This window comes from Mesocricetus auratus, unplaced genomic scaffold (assembly GCF_017639785.1).
Source record: "Mesocricetus auratus isolate SY011 unplaced genomic scaffold, BCM_Maur_2.0 Super-Scaffold_100014, whole genome shotgun sequence".
Taxonomy (NCBI): domain Eukaryota; kingdom Metazoa; phylum Chordata; class Mammalia; order Rodentia; family Cricetidae; genus Mesocricetus; species Mesocricetus auratus.
Genome location: NW_024429197.1, coordinates 26,293,485 through 26,313,966, shown reverse-complemented (window position 1 = coordinate 26,313,966; position 20,482 = coordinate 26,293,485). Strand labels below are relative to the sequence as shown.

At 41.2% G+C, this 20,482-nt stretch overlaps 1 protein-coding gene across 4 annotated transcripts; it reads right to left on the bottom strand.

The window, feature by feature from the left end:
* Positions 1–1,342: 1,342 nt before the first annotated feature.
* On the bottom strand, positions 1,343–12,483 carry LOC101832714 (cytochrome P450 4A14). 4 transcript variants are annotated; one of them, XM_040756943.1, is made up of 12 exons: positions 12,289–12,483; positions 11,195–11,327; positions 10,067–10,111; positions 9,486–9,613; positions 8,520–8,644; positions 7,666–7,820; positions 7,147–7,253; positions 6,873–7,063; positions 5,458–5,591; positions 4,563–4,627; positions 4,366–4,442; positions 1,343–2,012 (listed from the first exon to the last, which is right to left on the bottom strand). In XM_040756943.1, exons 1-12 carry the CDS (start codon positions 12,481–12,483, stop codon positions 1,844–1,846), a joined length of 1,524 nt encoding a protein of 507 aa, XP_040612877.1. In that variant the 3' UTR covers positions 1,343–1,843. The 4 variants fall into 4 exon arrangements, with proteins under 4 accessions (XP_040612877.1, XP_040612879.1, XP_040612878.1 ...); XM_040756945.1 differs by having other exon boundaries at positions 7,666–7,722; positions 8,518–8,644; positions 11,195–11,321; XM_040756944.1 differs by having other exon boundaries at positions 11,195–11,321.
* Positions 12,484–20,482: the final 7,999 nt, after the last annotated feature.

Genomic DNA, 20,482 nt, shown 5'->3' with positions numbered 1-20,482 from the left:
TTCTATTGTATACTTTTGACTTCTTTGTCAAAAATCATGTGTTCATAGGTGTGTGGGTTTATGTCAGGGTCTTCAATTTGATTCCTTTGATCCATGTGCCCGTTTTTATGCCAATATTAAACTGTTTTTTTTTTACTATAGTTCTGTAGTGAGCTTGAAATCACGATTGGGGATACTTCAGCCCCAGAAAAGCTAGATAACAAGGAGGATCCTAAGAGGGACACATGAATCTCCCTGGGAAGAGGAAATAGAAAAGATGTCCTGGGTAAATTGGGGGCAGGGGGAATACATGAAAGGAGATTGGGGGGTTGGGAACATGAGGAAACAGGAGAGCTGAATTGGGGGGCAGAATTGTGGGGGAAAGAAATAAAAGAGTATCTTGATACAGGGGAGCCATTATGGGTTTAGGGAGAAACCTGGTGACAAGGCAAGTCCCAGGGCCCCATAAGAATGACTGCAGCTAAGACTCCTAACAATAGTGGAGAGGGTGCCAGCTTTAGTCTTCCCCTATAATCAGATTGGTGACTACCATAATCGTTATCATAGAGCCTTCATCCAGTACCTGATGGAAGCAGATGCAGAGATCCACAGCCAACTGTGGGCCAAGCTCCAGAAGCCTATCTGAAGAGAGAGTGGCGGGATTATATAAGCAGGGTGGGTCAAAATCATAACAGGAAGATTGACAGAGACAGTTACCTGAACTTATGGAAACTAAAAGACTCTTTGATTAACAGCTAGGGAGCTGAATGGGCCTGACCTAGGCCCTCTGCATCTGCAGCTTGGTCTTTTGTCGAGGGGTGGGACCAGAACCTGTCCCTGATGCATGAGCTGGCTCTTTGAAACCTATTCCCTAAGATGGGATGCCTTGTTCAATCTTGATGAAGGGGGGAGGAGGTTGGTCTTGCCTCACCTAGATATGTCAAGTTTTGTTTACTCCCATGGGAGGCCTTACCCTATATGAATGGAGACAGAGGAGTAGTGGATGAGGAGGGCAGGGGGGGTATGGGGAGAGAGCAGGACGAGAAGAGGGAGGGGAAACTGTGGGTGGTATATAAAATAAAAATTTAAAAGATGAATAAGAAAATCAGAAAAGTCCTTAGCTTCACCAAATAATGAGTCTAAATTTATAGACAGACAGCCCCAAGGGTCAAAAGGCAAATAAAATCCTCTCAGGAGCTGAGAATTCGACAACACTCTAATTGTAGGGACCAGACAGTGACAAGATACTCTAATGGCTGATTTGCCAAAGCCACTTTGTAACTCTTAGGTTCATGCCTGTATCTTAAAAAAAATAGGAAACAGAAGTAGATAAAGCAAAACTGATTTATTTATAGCTTGGCCCATGAAGCAAATGCTAAGAAATCTGTATACATTAATTCTGCCATGAGGCAAACAGAAAAAATATGTAGAGTCTCTTCCTTGAGTCAAGTTCTTCTTCTGATTGGCACAGATTCCTAAGGAAAAAATAATTCATGGTGTCCATTGTCTTGAGAGCCTAATAGCCAAAGGGAGAGGCAAGAGTGTCTCCCTTTAAAATATCTATTCTTCTGTTAGGTTGATGGTTATAAAGGGTAAACTGAGGACAGGCAGATGTTCATCAGTTATGTGGCAAGTCAGAGACACAGCCAGGTGGGGGACAGGTACACACAGAATCTGGGAAGGAGTCTGAGGAGAGTTAGAGAAAGGGCAGAAAGAAAGGACGACAGGAGACAATAAAGACAGCCGAGGGATGAGGGTCAGAGAGGAAGAAAAAGAAATACAGATAAGCTTGAGACAAAAGCAGGTGACAAGAGAAAACACTGAGGGCAGCAGGCCCCCAGAGCTGTCCTTTTCTCCACCAGAATTATCTTAGCTTCTTGAGGCGAAGGTAAATCCCATTCTTGGACTTCAGCACAAGTCTCTGTATGGGTACTGGGACCCTGGTGGGATCAGGCAGCAGCTCAAAGCGGAGCAGAGTCAGGGCCACAGCCACCTTCAGTTCATTCATAGCAAACTGTTTCCCGATGCAGTTTCTGAACCAAGCAGAGACATAAAGTGAGATGTGCCCTCAGACATGTTCTGAGTACAGTGAGCATTGTTCCCTGAAACTCTGTCATGAAAGGTTTAGGGATCCCATTCATGGTACCAGCATAATCATTTTCCTCATAGGTCACATTCCTAAGTAGTTTCCCAGCTTTGAAATCACACAAACACCCGAATCCCTTGTCCTTGTTCATAGGCTCTTAACTTATAACAAAGTCTCTCACTCCTCTAGGGTACCTCTGACCCTAGTCCTGCTCTTGGTGTGTTAACTGTCATCTGAACAGTACCAGCATTGAGGGGCATAGAGTCCAAGCATATGAGTTATTTAATGAGGCAATCATTAGTTAGCCAATTCCTTCCACTAACAGTTTCTGGATCTCCACTATGAATACCCTATTAGGGGCAATATGATGAGGGGTACCTCATCTGAGGATTATCATCTACACATGGAAAATGAATGTATTATAGAATGAGAGTGAAATACTTGTGGGAGAAGCTTCTGGTGCATGCAACTGTTTGAGAATCATCAAGCTGTTCCTCCATCTTCCTCCCACTCAGTCATCAGGCTCATCCCTCATTCCCTCACACTGCCATCATCTGTAGTCATCTAATCTGACTCCAGAAAAGCCCTTTTTTGCATTTTTGCCATCTTAGTCTTTTGTTCTCCACACTCTTCCTCCTATGACTCCTTCTGGTATAAGAGCATCAGGATGCCCCAGCCATTACCATGCCTAGTGTAGGATCTCTGGGTCACCACCTCTTGTCTGTCCAGCCCACTTCCTGTTTCAGTGCATCTGCTGCAGTTGCCTGCAGTGCTTCTCTTTACCCTCACATCCACATCCAAAGGAGTGAACTGAGCCAGCTCTATATCCTCTGTGGCTGCTCATCTCCTCCAGGACTAGGCCACAATTGGTGCTTCTTTCAAGGGTCTACCCACTCCAAATCATAGGACAGCAAGGGATGTGTAATAAACTGTCCATGAGTGATGGATGAGTGAAATACAGGACTGACTCAAACACAGGTGTCTGACTACATACAGTCCTGGTCTTGTTGCTGAGCTGGGATCAGAATTCTGCACTTCTGTATTCATGTCTCAGCAAGAGGTGTGGCAGAAAAACACAATTTCAAAATAATTTTGCATTTGAATTAACTGAGTTGACTTTTTAAAATAAAATAATATGCACAGAGGATACAGATTATATAAACTAGAAACAGCTACATTCAAGTCTCCTACCCTCCAATGGCTGCATTGTTTTTAAGTGGTTAAGATGAAATTCTTGACCAGCAGAATAAACTATGCCAAATGCCTTCTTATCTTTCATTCTTTCTATTTGTTTATTTATTTTACATTCTGACCACAGCTCCCCTTGGAATGCCATGTGTTAAGACTGTTCTGTGGGAGGTAATTCAGTACATAGGTTTTACACAATTGGTCAATCAGAAGAAGTTCTTAGCTTTAATTTTCTACTCCTATATTATCCCTAGAGACATTTTAACTCATGATAATGATGTATCAAAGCCTTAAGAAGTTTCGGAGGAATTTATCTTCTACAGACTGCGTCCTATAGACTTTGTGGATTTTCACAACAGCTCTTTAGAGGCTTGTCTCAATAAGCTGTCTGTCTTGCATACACCAGCGATGGCATACATCATCACTAAACAGGGATATCCTCAGAAGTTGTTTAATGTCCTCATTCTTTTCTTTGTCACCACTGGACTAGGTAGACCAAGCCTGTTCACTGAGGCTCCTACCCACATGCACATTGGGAAAGTATATACAAGTAGGCATTTGCATGAGCATCAAAATTTTTGCGAGGATAGAAGTCAAAAAATGTGAGACGACAGCCACTGGTGTCCAACCTACAATGAACTGTGAACTTATATATATTACTTTAACAGAAGAGACCATAAAGTTTATAGAATTTTAAATAATCACATTGTAAACTTAATATATATTTATTGTATATATGTTTATAGGTACATATATTTCAAAGATTCATAGGAGTATCCAACTGTTGACTTAGTAAGAAAACTTACTGGGCTCTAATGAGAAATTTGGGTAAGAGAAATTCACCCTTTAAGATTATTGAGAACCAAAAGTTCTGGTTTAGTATGTATAAGGAATAAAATTCTGAAATATAAAGTTCAGAATCTGTGAAAATACCATAACACACTAATCTTTTACCCAGATATTTCAGTGGCCACAGGACAGTGGATTAAACTATCTCTGGCATACTCAATTGCCATCTTTCTTTTTGGCCCATATATTGACAGACATAAGCTATCAGAAAAATAAATATTAATATGCACCAGAGACTCCCTTCCCCCAACCTTTTCCATCACCTTGCTCCTCCTGAGAAGGGCAGGAAAGCATGGCTGTGCCGAGAAGAATCTGGTGCAAATCTAGATGGGTCAAACACCTGCAGAGAGAGCACAAGGGCTAGGATGGATGGCAGTCAAGCCCATTTCCAATGCAAAAGGAGACAGGGTGTCTAAAGTTGCAGTTTAGTAGCTCTTCTCTCTTCTCTGGGCCTTCCTACCTTAGGGTTTGGCCACAAACTTGGATTATGGTGAAGGCCATAAATGGAGATTGCAACTATGATACCTGTGAAGGAAGAAAGCATTGAGTGAAACATAATTAAGCCAAAGAAATGGGGCTCTAAACTCATTCTCAATAAGAGAGTGGCATGCACAATTGCCCTACATATATGGAGTCAACACTTAGAGTTAATGATGCTATTGGGGATAGGGAACTTAGCACAGCATACTTTAGAAAACCATGAACCCAGTGATGGTAGACATCATTGAAGTATTGGGAGTGGCCTGCTTCTAGTAAATGAGGTGACAGCACACATCCATTAAATGTCTTACATCTACCAATGAAGAACATACAGTAGCTCACATAACACGAGTCTCTCCCCACCATCTCCAAAGCCACTGTTTTATGCCCATTTTTCTATGAAAATTAATTCTCAATGAAGCCTGTTATCTTTCTTATGTTTACACTGCTAGGATGTGGCAGAGGTGGGATCATTCCTAATGATGAGTTCACTAATATGTGTTATCCTGTGGAGACATTGAGCTCAGACTTATCGTCAGCTCCTCTCTTCCATCAACTCAAAGTTTCTTGAGAAACTAGGAGACATTACACCCACACACAGGATTCCATTATCTGTTTCATTTGCTGTTACTCATGAACAAAACCATATCACCCCAAGACACGTGTCATTCTTTTTCAATCCTGAAGTTCTTGAGATATCTTGAGTGATTACTATTTCAAGGTTGAGAATAACATTTAACTAGAGGGTGGCATTTATTCCAGAAGACTTCCTCAGTCTCAATATTATGATGAATTCATTTCAACTTCAAAATAAGGATCCAATTTCTGATACAACAGAAACACACTTGAGTAATTAGGTGACTGTCTGTGGTTACCTTTAGGTAAGGAACGTCCATCAGGGAAGGTGACAGGTGTGTTGAGCTCTCGACTCACACTTGGTACTGGTGGGTAGAGCCTCAGGGCCTCCTTGATGCACATGGTAGTGTAGGGCATCTGGTCCAGGTGATCCCTGAAAGAAAACCCATCCTGAAAAATCACACAGAGATGCAAAGACCAGAACAAAATGATCTTGAGCAAGGCAACCCAGATCCTGAAAGACAAATGTGTTATATATTAACTTATAAGTGGATATTAGTTGACAAGTAAAGGATAATCACACTATAATCCACAGATCTAGAGAAGTTAGTTAAAGAAGAGAGGTCTTTGATGGATGTATGGATCTCCCTGTAAAGGGGAAATAGAATAGATTTTGTGGGTAGACTGGAGGCAGGTGGGCATGGGAACAGGAGGGATCAGGTGGGGAAGAAGGGACAACGTGAAACTATAAGGCCATAATTGACCATCTTCTATAACCAGACAATGTTCCCAGTGGTGGGAATCGAACATCAACACAACCACAAAACCCATGACCCATAACCTGTCCTTTCTGCAAGGTTCATTGGGACAATGGTGGTTCAGAGCTTGTGTGGGTGTCCAACCAATGACTGGTCTATCTTGAAGCCCACACCACTATAGGGAGTCCATGTCAAACGCTGCCTGGATAGCCAGGATCAGGAAGCTGCATGACTCAGAGACCTAGGGTAGAACCAAATATGTTTGACAAAAAAGTCAATGAAATGATTGCTAATGATATTCTGCTATTCTTATAGAAAGTGTCTAGCCCCATCATCACCAGAGAGGCTTCCTCTGAAAACTGATGAGAACGAATACAAAGACCCACAGGCAAACATTATGTGGAGCTCAGAAAACCCGAAGAAGAGGGGAGGAAGGATTGAAGAAGCTTTAGGAGTCAAGGACATCACAAGAATATGGCCCATAGAAGCAACTAAGCAAGACTCATAGGGGCTAATGAGACTGAAGCTGCAACCATAGAGCCTGCATGGGTCTGTGCTAGTTCTCTACATACATGTTGTGGCTGTTTAGCTTAGGGTTTTCATTGGAATCCTAACAGGAGCAAACAGGGTATGTGACTCTTTTGCCTACTCTTGAGACCCTTTTCCTCCTACTGGGTTGTCTGGTTCAGACTTGGATTTGAAGCTTCTTGCCTAGTCTTATTGTATCTTCTTATACAGTGTTTGATTGATATCATTGGGACTCCTGCTCTTTTCTGAAGGGAAATGAAGGATGAGTGGGTCTGGGGAGAGGGGATGGGCAGAAGACAGGAAGTAGGAAAGGAGGGGAGGCTGTAGTCAGGATTTATTATGTGAGAAAAGAATAAAGAAAAAGAAAACCATTTTAAAAAAGATCTCTTGTACAAGAAGGCAGGGTCTCCATCTTGAGTTTTTCTCACCAGGTGATAGAGGTTCCATCTCCCAAGATGCTCTGCACCTCTTCCCTGCATCTCTGTTGGTGTTCAGGGTGTGTGGCCAGAGCATAAAAAATCCAGGATATTCCACTGGCTGTGGTATCATGACCTTCAAACATGAATGTATCTACCTCTGCACGCAAGTCCTCATCAGACAAGCTGTTCCCATCCTCCATCTGAGTGAATGTACAGGTAAGAGAGCAGAGTTTGTATCTAATCTGTGCTTCTGAGCCAAACCTCAGCCATGAACCCCACTCACTTTGGCAAACAAGAGGATGTCCAAGAAATCCAAGCGCCTCTTCTTTCTGACCTTCTCAAGCTCTCCTTCATTCTGCAGCTGAGCCTTCCTCATCTTGATCACTCCATCTGTCCCATGATAGTATTTGTTAGGTGGATCCCAGAGCTGCTGTAATTCGCAGTGTCCCTCAGCCCAATATGTGTGTCCTATGGAGCCCAGGATGTATGTGCAGGTGGGAATTTGATCATGATTTAGGTCTGCACAATCTCATAGACCTCAAGCCTCTAATCAGTCTCATGGGCCACAGAGTGGCATTAAAGGTTGTTGGATGACTCTCATGCAGTTTCACCAAGGCAATGCAATGAAACTGGTAATTCTTGTAATGTACCTCATGTGCTAACATCCTAGTTCCTAAAATTTGTATCTTAGTAGTAACTAACTTAAGTGTCTCAGGCTTCTGGTAAATTTGTTATGTCTGAGATGTAAGATCCTAACTTAGGATGAGCTTGATAAAGGAAGAAAGAGGTGGGAAGGCAGAACCTGTGTGCTCATGAGCAAGCTGGCAGGCACGGTGGAACAAGCGGCCATCAGAGGACATTTTGTAGACGGTGTTATTTGCATAAAAGACACTCCTCATTCGAAAGAAGACCAGGCTGTTCAGATCCTCAACAGCCTTAGTGTAGGACCTGGAATTTCTATGGTCAAGAGACAAGATATTTTGGTTATTGGAGTGTCTGACCAAAGATAGAGTGGGTTTTATTGTAACGAGAGGTTTTCTTGGCCCAGCTAGTTTTCACCACCCTTCTCTGCCCCAAATACACATGCAAGGCTTATATTAGTTATAAAGCTGTTGGCCATTGGCTATGGTTTCTTATTGGCTAACTCTGACTTAATTATTAACCCATTTCTAATAATCTAAGTATTTCCACATGGTCTTCTCTTACCAGGGAAATGTCCTGGCCTGTTATACCTCCGGAATCCTACATGGTGATTGACTGTGCCTACATTTCCCAGAATCCTCTACCTCTTCTAGGCCCACATATCTTGCTTCCCTATTGGCCAACAGTGCTTTATTCAGCAACTAATAAGACAAGCATATGCATAGAAGAACATTCCCCATCACTCTATAGACATTGTTTCTACTATAGGTACACATCATTTCTGTATTTATAGGGCTTTTAATCCTTGAGACTTTTGAAAATGAGCTTCCACACTTATGCAGGTTCTACTGTGCCTTGTGCCTTGTTGAGACTGGTTTGAAAATAAACCTTGGCCAAGGGCTGGGTGAGAATCTTGCTTTCTGTGGAGGCTACTGTTATTGCTGTCTCACTTACCTCTTACTAAGCCCTTACAGATTGGTAAGACCAAATACTACAAATAAAGGTGTCACTCACTCATCCAATTGGGCATTGCCCTGGTGACTGAAAGCACACTTCATAACAGTGTCTAGTGTCATCGAGGAGATATGGTGAAAAATCTCCAGAGAGCACTTCTGGCCATCAAGCTTCTCCCATCTATTCTGTAGTGAGAATGAGACAATTACTTATTTTATTCAGAATACCTGTGTTTAGACTAAGAATTTTCTGTTTCTCTATGCAAAATCAGTCTGGAGTCCCTTGCCATTAAGGTTATATACACAGAGCAAATTAAATGCATGGAACAAATGTTTGTAATCTGAGGCCTTCTTCTTCTAAAACATTTAACAAAATAACATTTTCTTATGGTGTCCAAATATTGTTTGTTTTTAGAAACAAGTATCATCCTTCAATTCATGAAAATGACCTCTTTGTTTTCTTGAGAGTGAACTAGACTTGAAAATGAGTGCAGACACCAATATAGAAATAAAACATGTGAAGGAAAAGAAGGTGTAGGCCTGAATGAACATGCCTCATAAGTGCTATCAGTGACTTCCATTCCATTTCACTTAACAAAAGTTTGCTGAATACAGTGAGGCCAGAAATCAGGGCCTAATAGGAGGTGATGATATGTCAGGGATGAATGTGTGGATGTCTATTTTACCTTTGAGTCCCTTGAGATCATGCAGAATTCCTGAGTTTCAAGATATTCTTGTCTTATAACATCTTGAAGCTAACACTGTTCAGTCCAGCCAGAGACAAGGAGTCTACTGTAAGGTGTCTTATCCACTGTGGTAAATACTCACTCATACACTTACCACAATGCTCTCTCAAGAATATGGCTCCATCTTCATGACTTGGAGCTCTCTAATTTATGCATTTGTGAGATACTCAATTTACAGCAATAACATCAGTTATTAGTCTATCTGACTGTATGAAACTGGCTTGAAAGTGGGGTCATTGTGAGTGAATGTAATGAAAACAGAAGGAAACAGATCAACTTACTAGCATTGTGTTGACAGAGTCCGCCATGATTCTGACATAGGGTTTGAGGATGTCATAGTGGAAGGCTGGGGTCAACATCCTCCGGTGCTGGAACCACTTCTTCCCATTCAGCAGAAGCAAACCATAACCTGGGCCAGAGACTGGAGTGTGAATGTCTGATAGAAGTGGGATCAAGGGACACCCTGAGATCATTATTTGAATTTATTGGAATAAGGAAGGAAAATTCCAGTAACGGTGAGATTTCTTAGACAAAAAAAATCAAAATCAAAGTGAGACTCCAAGTTTGTTTGATAAATCTTTTGTGAATAAGAAAGAAGCGAGATAAAGGATGAAAATGTGTTAGGATCAGGTCAAGAGGGACATATGTAGATGCCTGGCCATGAATGTTTGAAGAAATGATGAGGCAACAACTGGATATCATGCAAATTTACACCCACATTAAGAAGAATAAGGACTGACTAGAAGCAGAGAAATAAAGCCTTGTTTAGGCATGGATCCTGATACTTGTGACCAGGCACCTTTTGTTCTCCATTAGCCAAAGAGAAGTCATGAAAGCACATTGTTTATTTTCATATCCTTACCAATCCAGGGAGCAACGAGTTGATAAATACTGGAAGCCTTTGGATCTGAAAAGTAACACAGATTGTGAGGATCAGATAAAGGGGATGATATTCAAATTTTAAAACTTAATGTGTGTACACATGTGCACCTGCTACAGTTTTTGTGTGGAGTTCAAAATACAAAGAGGAGCTGGTTCATCTTACTTTCAGATCATCAGCTTCTGACAGCAAACTCCTTGACCAACTCAGCCATTTTAGCAACCATGTTATTAATTCTTGGTGGATTTCTGCTCACTGTTACCTGTCACTTCTCACTGCCTCCCTTTTCTTTCTTTTTTTTTGTTTTGCCAGTTTTCTGAGCTTAGGAAGACAGACTTCATTGTACCAACAACTGAATGTCCCTGTCACTATGAGAAAGGAGTGGATTTTTTTCTGTAATTGGCTGTGGCTTAGTAATCCTATAACCAAGGGAAGTGAACAATTAGAGGTTTCAAATTCAAGTCTCTGGATATAAAATTTGTTCTTCAACTATAGGGTGTTGTGGTATTCCAGCCCCAGTCCCATTGCCTCTTTAGCTGCCAAAATAACACATGGAGACTCTATTAGTTACAATGCTGTCAGCCAATGTTCAGGGCTTCTCATTGACTAGTTCTGTCTTAAGTACCAACTCATGACTACTAATATATATTTCTATAAGGACTTATCTTTCTGAGAACAGTATCCTGATGCATCCTCTCTTCCCCGGGATCCCATGGTAACCCTCTACCCTTGACTGCATTTCCCAGAATCCTCCACTCCTAGTCCCACCTATCTTGCTTCCCTATTGGCCAACAATGCTTTATTCGTTAACCAGTAAGGAAGACATATACACAAAAAGACTTCCCCCATCAATAGGGAAATTTGTAAAACACATCAACACAATATTTGAAGGAGAATAATAAGAAAAAAAGAACTTAAGCCCTGTGCAGCTATTTTAAGTGTTGAGAACTATGTAACTATTAGGAATCATATGATGATCCCTGGACAAGGAAAATAGTAGGTACTATTTAGGTATTCATGGCTGAAAGGTCTCTTCTAAAATTTCACACACGTGGGGCATGAAGGTTGGATGGCAGACATGCTACAGCTGCAGTGAAGCTGGACTCTCACCTGATCTCCCCAGAATCAACTTCACATAGTCAGGGTCATAGAGCAGGACTCGTACATTGCTCCCTGAGAGCCACTGTAAGCAGGCACTGGGGAATTTCTCCACCCATGTAAGAATCTGCTCAAGGTCCTTGCCCTTTCAGAACAGACACCAGGATAAAGACAAATTAATGAAAACGTTCTTTGATTCAAGTACTTTCTGTGGTATGGAAGGGGCAGAACCATCGCGGGGTCATAGCTCTGGAATGTTCAGAAAAAGAAATTTGGGTCAGTTTGGCAATCATCTTTTCTTTCATCCAGGCCTTTTCTGTGTCCAGGAACTTTCATGGCCATAACCTGAAGCCTTGTTAGATGAACCTGTGGGGGTAAGAGTCTCATCATTCTGTAGGAGCTCTAAATTTATGTATTCTTAGATGTGGAAGGTGCATGGTACTCACTGAGAGCCTCTTCATGCAGCCCCTTAAAAACTGCACTCTAGTGAAGGACAGTAGCACAGTTAGCCATGTGTACTGCTTATACACACTTGGGGATGGAGGAGGCTAATGAATCCAGCCAGTTTCAGAGACTTCATGAAATCTTTGAGTTTTTTGCTCCTTGTTTAAGGAACTATTCTGCAGTATGGAATGTTTTACTTCCCCATAAACTTCCAGTAGTATAAGGGACTTCATTTCTGAATGGGATATTTTGTCTCTCTTTAGAACACCTTGTATGTAATCACAAGATTACCTCCAAAATAGGCAGTTTTAATCTAAGGGGAAACTTATATGTAACATAGCCCCAATTCATCACTTCTAAAAGTTCTGCCCATCTTGACAAACCTAGATAGTTGTTTTCTATATCTGACATCACTCACCCACTCCTTAAGATTATGCTGTTTTCCCATGCTCTTGTATATCCTGAGATTGGAGTCTGTTGTCAACATGCATTTTCTTAAAAGGATGTGTGCTTCCTATGGTTAAGGTAAGTTCACTCTTAGAAGTAAACTCAGTGTTCCTCAGAAACCACATGCTCTTCACACAGCAAACTGCCTCATGGACTGAAACTAAACGATCAGAGCTCCAGCTTCTCATGTTCTTCCACCCCTCCCTCATCCCTACCTTCAGTTGGTGCCCCCAAAGCCAATGGGAAGGCGTGGATGGGAAGGTCTGGAGGGTTTTGAGCAGCCACTGTCTTCTTAAGTAGAATTGGACTGCCTTGAAAAGCACCAGAAATAGGCAGACCACAAAGACCACTTGGAAGAACCCAGAGACACCACCCAAGTTTCTGGTGAGGCTAAGCAAAGAGAAACCCATGGTAAGTGGCTTCTGGATCACGGGTGTCACTAAATCTCTGGAACACCCACATTTAAGTCATGCGAAAGTTGATCTGCCTATTTGTGGGAGGGAGAATGGAGAGAGAACAGACAGGGATTGACCTCAGGGTCTAAAGTTTATTAACCTGAAACATTTACCTTGGGAAACAGTGAACACAAAGCCTTAGCAACCAAGGTAATACCTATGCATACACCCACTTTCCTGTGTCTCTACTGCTCACAAATATTTATTGAACACCTTTTATGTGTTAGATGATGTACTAGTTGATGAGGTAGAGTTATAAAATAGACACAAGTAGCCTTGGCATTCAGAGATTATTTTCTAATTTATCAAACATTTAATAGTTGCAGCTTCTTGTACTATTTTTGAAACATCAAGATGAAAAGTGATGACAAGGAGCAAATTGGTGTGTTCAGATAAATGAAGTTGTGGTGAGTTTCTCCACTTAGAGATCCTCGCTCTGGGCTCCAAATCCAGCGGTTTCTTACATTTTGCCTAGGGCTTTTCCCAAGCCCTCTCTGGTTATGATCTGGGATGAATGTGACAATGGCTGGAACACTGCAGCTGCATTCAGGAGTCTCCAGACCCAGGATTGCCTCACCACATGAGTAGTCTGCTACAGTCTTTCTGTGCCTCAGTATCTTGATTAGGTTGGATAATAATACATTTTCCAGAGACTTAAAATGATCATCACATATTCACTTATTTATTAATTGAAGACATATTTCTTGAGATGAGATTGGGTAAATTCTAAAAAATAATCAGTTTAATGATACATTGTATGACTTGCCAGAAAAGTTATATGTCTACTCAGGATTACTAAAGCAAAAATAGAAAAGTGAGGTTTTGAAGAATTATTAGTCCATAAACTGAACAAATGAAATATTATTTATATTTTATTAAAGCTTGCCTGAGGATTCAGAAAGCAACATCAGCCACAGGCCATAGAAGCCAGGCACACACCTTTAATCCCAACAGTCAGAAGTTAGGCAGTTGTGGTACACACGTTTAATCCTAGGACTCAGGATTAAGAGGTAGAAGGATCTCTGAGTTCAAGGTCACCCAGATCTACACAGGAGTGAATCAGTCTAAAAGAGAATTATAAGTCATCTCTTTAATCCCCACAGTAGGGAAGTATATAAGACAGAAGCAAGGTCTCAGAGAGACTTTTAATTCTTCAACCATACTGAGGAGAGGCAACAATTTGAGACTTGATGAAGTGCCCCGGCCGGACAAGAGATGGGAGAGATAGAGACAAGACAGGATTCTGATCAAGTCTCATTTATTAAAAGTAACAGCAGGGCTTACTTAAGGCAGGTAGCAGAATGGAGAGGGAGCAGAAGTTCTCCTTGGCAGAGTGTGTTCCAAGGACACAAGTCTGCAGCTGGAGGAGTCTGGACTGTAGGCTAGGAAGCAGAAGGGTGGGAGAGTCTGGAGTGCAGGCCTTGAAAATATGCTGTACAGGAAGATAAGCAGGCACATGAAACTTAACAAAGTGCTAATCTCTAAGAATACAATAGGGATATTAAGATGGCTTCTATTATGCTATCCTTATTGAGGGCCCTCTACAGTTTTCCCTTTTTTGTATAAAGTAAAAAGGCCATAAGCTGGGATATCCTTGAGGGGGAATTCCTGTCTTAGGTTAGAGGATTTTGTGGATCAGGAGTGTGCAATAGCCCTACCCGTCATTGGAGATGACATCTCATGATGAGCATTTCTGTCTTAGGAAGCTATCAGGGTAAGATACCCTCTTTCCTTCCTCTGTTGCTCGTCATTGGCTAACCAGCTCAGCTCACCAAGGAGGAGATGAATCTAAAGTGATCTCATAGCTACATAATTTAAGTAATATATGATTAAGGTTCATTACAGTTATCTCCCATATCGGCCATGTCAAGACAGTGATAGTGCACCTATATTGGCTGCATCTTGATAGCATCCATTTGACTCTTAACGAAAGCCATCAGTTTACTAAAGAGAAAAGGTCCTAGCAACAGGAGAATTAATAATCCAAGTAGGAGCCTAACAAGGGAAGAAAGTAGGGCAGAAATCCACTCCAGGCACTCCAAACTGTTGGTCAAACAGTTCTCTGTGTTTTTTCTCGAGTTCTTCTGAAAGGGTGCCAATAGGAGGACAGCCCCGAGTATGGACATGGATCTTCATTTCTGGAAAACAGAAAAGAATGAAATTCTCAGGGCAATTCCTCCTGTAAGAACTTATGCTATCATTTGTTTAACTAATCTTTCCGGAAGCTATCTGGCAGATTTCATTTCTTTGGAGTATACGAATACTGATCCTCGCCCCAATATTAGTACTGGATCATGTTCATGCCAAGTGTTGTCTAAGGGGTCTTTCCACAAGACTGTGGCAAAGATTTTTTTGTGTATCAAAGTGCCCAAACCGTGTGACAGCTGATTTTCCATCATTATCCAAATTTTAAAAATTAACAATGAAAAGAGCATGTGTCAGACTATTCTTTGGCATGCCTTTGGTGGGGTACCAAGTTCCCCCTTTTAATTTATTAATAGTTAGCTTAAGTGTAAGGTTAGCTCTTTCTACTATACTTTGTCCTTGCCATGGTTAATAGCTAATTGTTTACAGAAGGTCTTAAAATTGTCACTGGTGTATCCAGGTCCTTTATCAGTCTTGGATTTGTTGAGGAGTGCCGGTGACAGAAAATGCAGCTAACAAATGGCTGATTACGTGTTTAGTGCTTTCTCCAGTTTGAAGAGAGGCAAAGGTAAAACCACTATATGCATCTACATTAACATGAATATATTTAAGATGTCCAAATTCTGTAAGATGGGTAACATCTATTTGCCAGAGAACTTTGGGCACAAGTCCCCAAGGATTAACTCCCAAATGGGGTTCAGGTAAATATTGGATGCATTCTGAACAGTTTTTTACTATATGTCTAGCTTCTTCTCTGGTAATATGATACATGAGGCATAAAGTATGGGCATTAAGGTGATGTAATGAATGTCCTTTACATGCTACTTCAATACCTGTCTTCTGCACGGAATCTACAGGCAGAGCCAGAATACAACACAGCTAAAACATTTTGTTTCTGTCCTGATTAGGTAACAATAGTGCCTTGCATAGCAGCTGCCATGGTGAGTCCTTGCTGATAAGCTGTACCTATCTCAGCACAGAGAGGTGAATGCAGCCAGAAAGATCTTTTTTTTTTCCGATATGGTTGAATAGCTGGGTAGGCAGAGTTAGCATTTTCAAATGCCAATTTGTTTAACAAAGTCGGTGCCTGAATCAGCATTTCCAAAACTTCTACCTGCTGCTGTTAGCAAGCTGTGGACAAAGTCTGAAAAAAGGCTCGTCAGGTCCTTGTATGATCTTACTAAGGGAAGAGTTCATGTCCCCTTTATCAGGTAGTCGCCTCCAGGCTCTGGTGGCAGCTTTTGAATTTGGGCAAATAGCCCAGGTTAATATTGTATTTGAACATCCTCTACCTCATAATTTCCTTCCCCATTAACATATCTGCATTCCAGTTATTGCCTACCTGGGCATTTCTTTTTGCAGTTTCTTTACAAGCTTCTGCAAACTCTGACTTCCATAAAAGATAGTCTCCCCCTGCTAAGGTTGCTCTAGTTAAAGTGTATCAGCCGGAGAGAGTAAGCCAATTGTTTGCCACAGATTCTATGATGGTAGTGGTATGAGGAGTCTTGGCTCCATATTGAGAGACTGTGGTTTTGATTTCTTTGATTACATTGAAATCAAAACTGGCATGATGTCACCAGGCAGTGCCTTGTGCATCTCTTGTCTCTGTTACTGGAAAATCAGTCATATTCTCTGGTTCTGTCTGATGTTGGTGGGTAAGAGGTGTCTTAAGGGCAGCCCCCCTGAGAGGTGGCTTGGCAACTCCTTCTGAGAGGTATTGGTGAACTTACATGTTTTCAAACTCTCTAGCTGGGTAATCAGGTCTTGATGCTCTGTTCCTAATCGAACCTGCTCTTTAAGATATTGAATTTTGTCCTGTAGCTCTTTTTGAGGGTTTGAAGCTGGGCAAGCCAGAGAGGGGGCTATTGGAGGAGGCTTATAAGGTGGAGTCTGATGTTCTGCTAATGGAGGGCAGTCTGGATCATGATATTTAGCCACCTCTTCCTCCAAATCTTCCCACTCAGAATCAGTAAGACTATCTTCCATAGGCTGTTGATTTTTGGATACTTTTTTTCAGTGAGGGATATATCTTTTTAACTTTGGGTCTGGCTCCCTCATCCTTTTTAGGTCATGATTTAGGTTGGGGTATCTTTTTAATGATCTCATCCTGGGTTCGTGGACTACTCTTTTGAATCTCTTCTGAGTCACTATCAAATGACATAAGGGCCTGCTCCTCACTAGGCTGTTCTGCTTTTTCTGTTTCAGTAGGTTTTAAGCATTTCTCTCCTTCTTTTATTATATTTGCTATAAAAGGGTCATGCTGTTTCTGGGAAATAATTTCATTAATTAGATTACAAAATGAAAATGTTGTAATAGGAATCTTTTCAGGGCCAAAAGTTTTATAGCAATTCTTTAAAGTATCTCCTACTCTCTTCCACCTTTTTTCATCTATGGTCCCTCAAGTGGGGAACCAGGGACAAATTTCCTTAATAAAGACAAAGAACTTTAACAAATCCTGTGTTTTGAGCCTAACCCTCATACCTTAAGTGCCTTCTTGAGGCCTTCAACACACCATTAATATTGACTCATTTCTTGTCCCATATCGTCGCTCACTTACTGAGGTCTTTGTTGCTGTGGCAGTCTCTCATTTTGCAATTACTTCTATTTCTTTTCTTTTTGGTGTGGCCGGCTCTTCTCAGTGACTTTCTTTACTGAAGTCCTCATACTTGGGCTTCTACACTGGACACTACTTGCCCCAGCCCACAGGGTCATTCAATGGGGACCCTAGCGGAGGGAGTGAGAATGGGGGGACAAGAGATGCGAGACATGGAGACAAGACAGGATTCTGATCAAGTCTCGTTTATTGAAAGTACCAACAGGGCTTAAGTAAGGCAGGAAGCAGAAGGGAGGGGGAGCCGAAGTTCTCTTTGGCAGGATATGTTCCAATGACACAAGTCTGCAGCTGGGGGAGTGTGGACTGCAGGCCAGGAGGCAGAAGGGTGTGGACTGCAGGCCTTGAAAATGTGCTGTACAGGAGGATAAGCAGGCACAAAGAAATAGAAACTTAACTAAGTGCTAGTCTCTAAGAATACAGTAGGAATATTAAGATGGCTTCTAATATGCTATTCTTATTTAGGGCCTTCCATAGTGAAGAGCTGGTGGGCGAATCAGCCCTTTCAGCCTGAGCTAGCAGGGATAGTTAGTGGCCTTCTACTTTGACTATCTGATATTCAGCTTGAAGTTTGAACCCCAATATCAGTCTCTGGGTCATTTATTTTTCATGTTACAAAATTTATGGAGATTATACTTAAGCAGATAAGGAAGGTTTGGGTTGTGAGCCTAGCTGTTAACATGAAGTTGGGTGGGTAAAAAGGTGGGGAGGATTTGGGAGGGGTTGGGGAAGGGAAATAGTATAATCAAAATACATTGCATTAAACATTAAATGAATAATAAATTTTAAAACTGGCAAAAGTTCGAAAAGAAACAAAGAAGATAGGGGTGGAGATGAACCCGCCTTTAGGGTCCTTATTCTCACTTTGATTATGATTATCTTCGCTAAATCAACTCAAGTTGTGACAAATCCAGAGAGTCATATACGAAAGATATTTCAACAAGAGATTATAGGAATCTAGCTGGTTAGTCTTTCAGGAATACCTGTTTGCCTGTAACGTGGTCCCTCACCTATCCACATGTTTTCTGGAACACACTCCTATTTTGTCTTTTCCTGTGATATAACATATATTACACTATCCATATATTTTCTTTCCTTCTAAAGTCCTGAACTCTTGTCAAAACTAAATAAAGAGGGGACTTGCAACTATTCACATTCCATTTATCTGAACTTTTACCTACCTTGTGGTTATTTTGTAACTTCAAATATTTGTTGGATGAGTGAATGATTGAAAGATCAAGGTATGATGTGAATAGTTAGCAAAGACATTATTATCCTGTCCTAGTGAAAGAGTCATCTTGTACCCTTATTCATTTCTCCTTGGGTCAGCTCCTACTTTTCACTCACAGAATGAGTGACTGTAGTAGAAAGAGCTTTGGCATCCAAGACTACTATTGAATTTTAGTTTTGGCTGCTTCGTTGTCTGAATCAGAACTCTTTATTGTTTTACTAAGATGATTGCACCATGTGCACGTGCACCACAAAGAAGGAGGGAGACAACAATTATGCGTTCCAAAGACTTTAATAAATCACCACATAAGTGAAGTCATTGATCAATCAGGATTACAGGACAAGGACTCAGGAGCCTTGATTTTCCTGGCAGCCCCGAACAGGGTCAGAAGCCAGCTTTATAAGCATAAAAACATAAATACACCTGTGCTAAGTTCCAGGTACAATTTTCACTAATCAAGGCTCAAAAATTAGTTTCCCTAAGTATTCCTTCACTGTCAACTGACACAAAATGTAAGTTTTTCAGTTCAACCAATCAGATGCTTTTGTTCTTTGCTGTTAGGAACAGCCACAATGTTTTAGAGAACTAAGAGGCATAACAAACTATTTCTACTGTTTAAGGAGGTGGGCCAGCTATTGGAAGACTTCCAGCTCCCCAGGGCCTGGAAAACGGAACTTTTTTCATCCTACAGGTAAAATGGAGTCTGAAGTCACACTGGCAGTACTTAGGAACAGGTGCTTTTGCCTGCTCCCTTTATTCCCCCTCGTGACTAATGAGACAGTCTTTTCTAGGGGCTTGCATAAGGGATTGTGCTGGGTCCCTAAAATTAAGGGCTTGACAGTGCCTATGAGGTTCTAAACAAAGCATGAAATGTCATTAATCACCCAGGGAAAATAGTATGACAAGAAACAGGAGGGTCATGGGACCTATTAAACTTGTAGGTGTCAAGGGTTGTCAAACATGGGACCAGTCAAAAAGTCATTCAGATCAGCTGGAACTTTGTTTTCTTTCCTCCTCCCTAGTGAGGATATGTTCTTTAACTTTGATTAGGATTTATCTAATGAAAGCAACATGTTTCCCCCAAAGGGAATTTGCCTTTGTCCCAGCATTCTAAGCCTGTTAAGGGAACAGGAATGGTGTACTCTCTTCTGTAACTACTTCCAGCTGACAGTGGGGTGTCAGTTATCAGAACCCAGGAAGACTGAAAGACTAGTTAAAGACTGCCCAATGGGGCATTACTCAGAAGTACCTGATTATCTGATTCATTTGAAAGGACAGGGAGCAATTCCGTCAGCTGGACTGGTTCACATCAACTTTCAGCAAGTCCAGAGTTCCATAGTTTGCAGTCCACAGGTGATCCCTGGATGGTGTCTGTCACCCAAGTGGAAATCTACTGAGACAAATATATAAAGACAAAAGTTAAAATGTAGGAGCTTGAATCAGTGGCTAGTCTGCATGCACCTTCATTAGTGGCTGCAATCAGGAGGTCATCCATGTAACTTAAATTTGGTACCTTTACTTATCTATAGTCCATTTGAGCTGTGACAGATGATGTAAGACTCATGAGCTTTTTTATTCCCTGAGCTTATATGAATCTTTAGTTTACCAAAAGACACAAGAGTTTTAGGTATATTAGGACTTCCATTGTACTGAAATCCACATTTGGAGAAAAAAAAACCATTAACAGGTGTCTGTAAAACAGCTGGAACAGATTTATACCTTGGAGGTATACAAGAGCTATGACCTTGGTTTAAAAGGCATGAACAATTTTTTCCTCTGTCCAGAGAATCAGGTACATAGATTTGACAGAGGTGTTTTAGCCCAATGAAAGAAAGCATCTTTAAGTCTGTACTTAGAAGACAACCAAAAAATATGTAAAACCTTGAGCTTGTGACTGAATAGTAAGTAATCAACGCTCTACCAGTTTATCAGAACTTCATTTGTCAATGCCAAAATACTTGAAATCT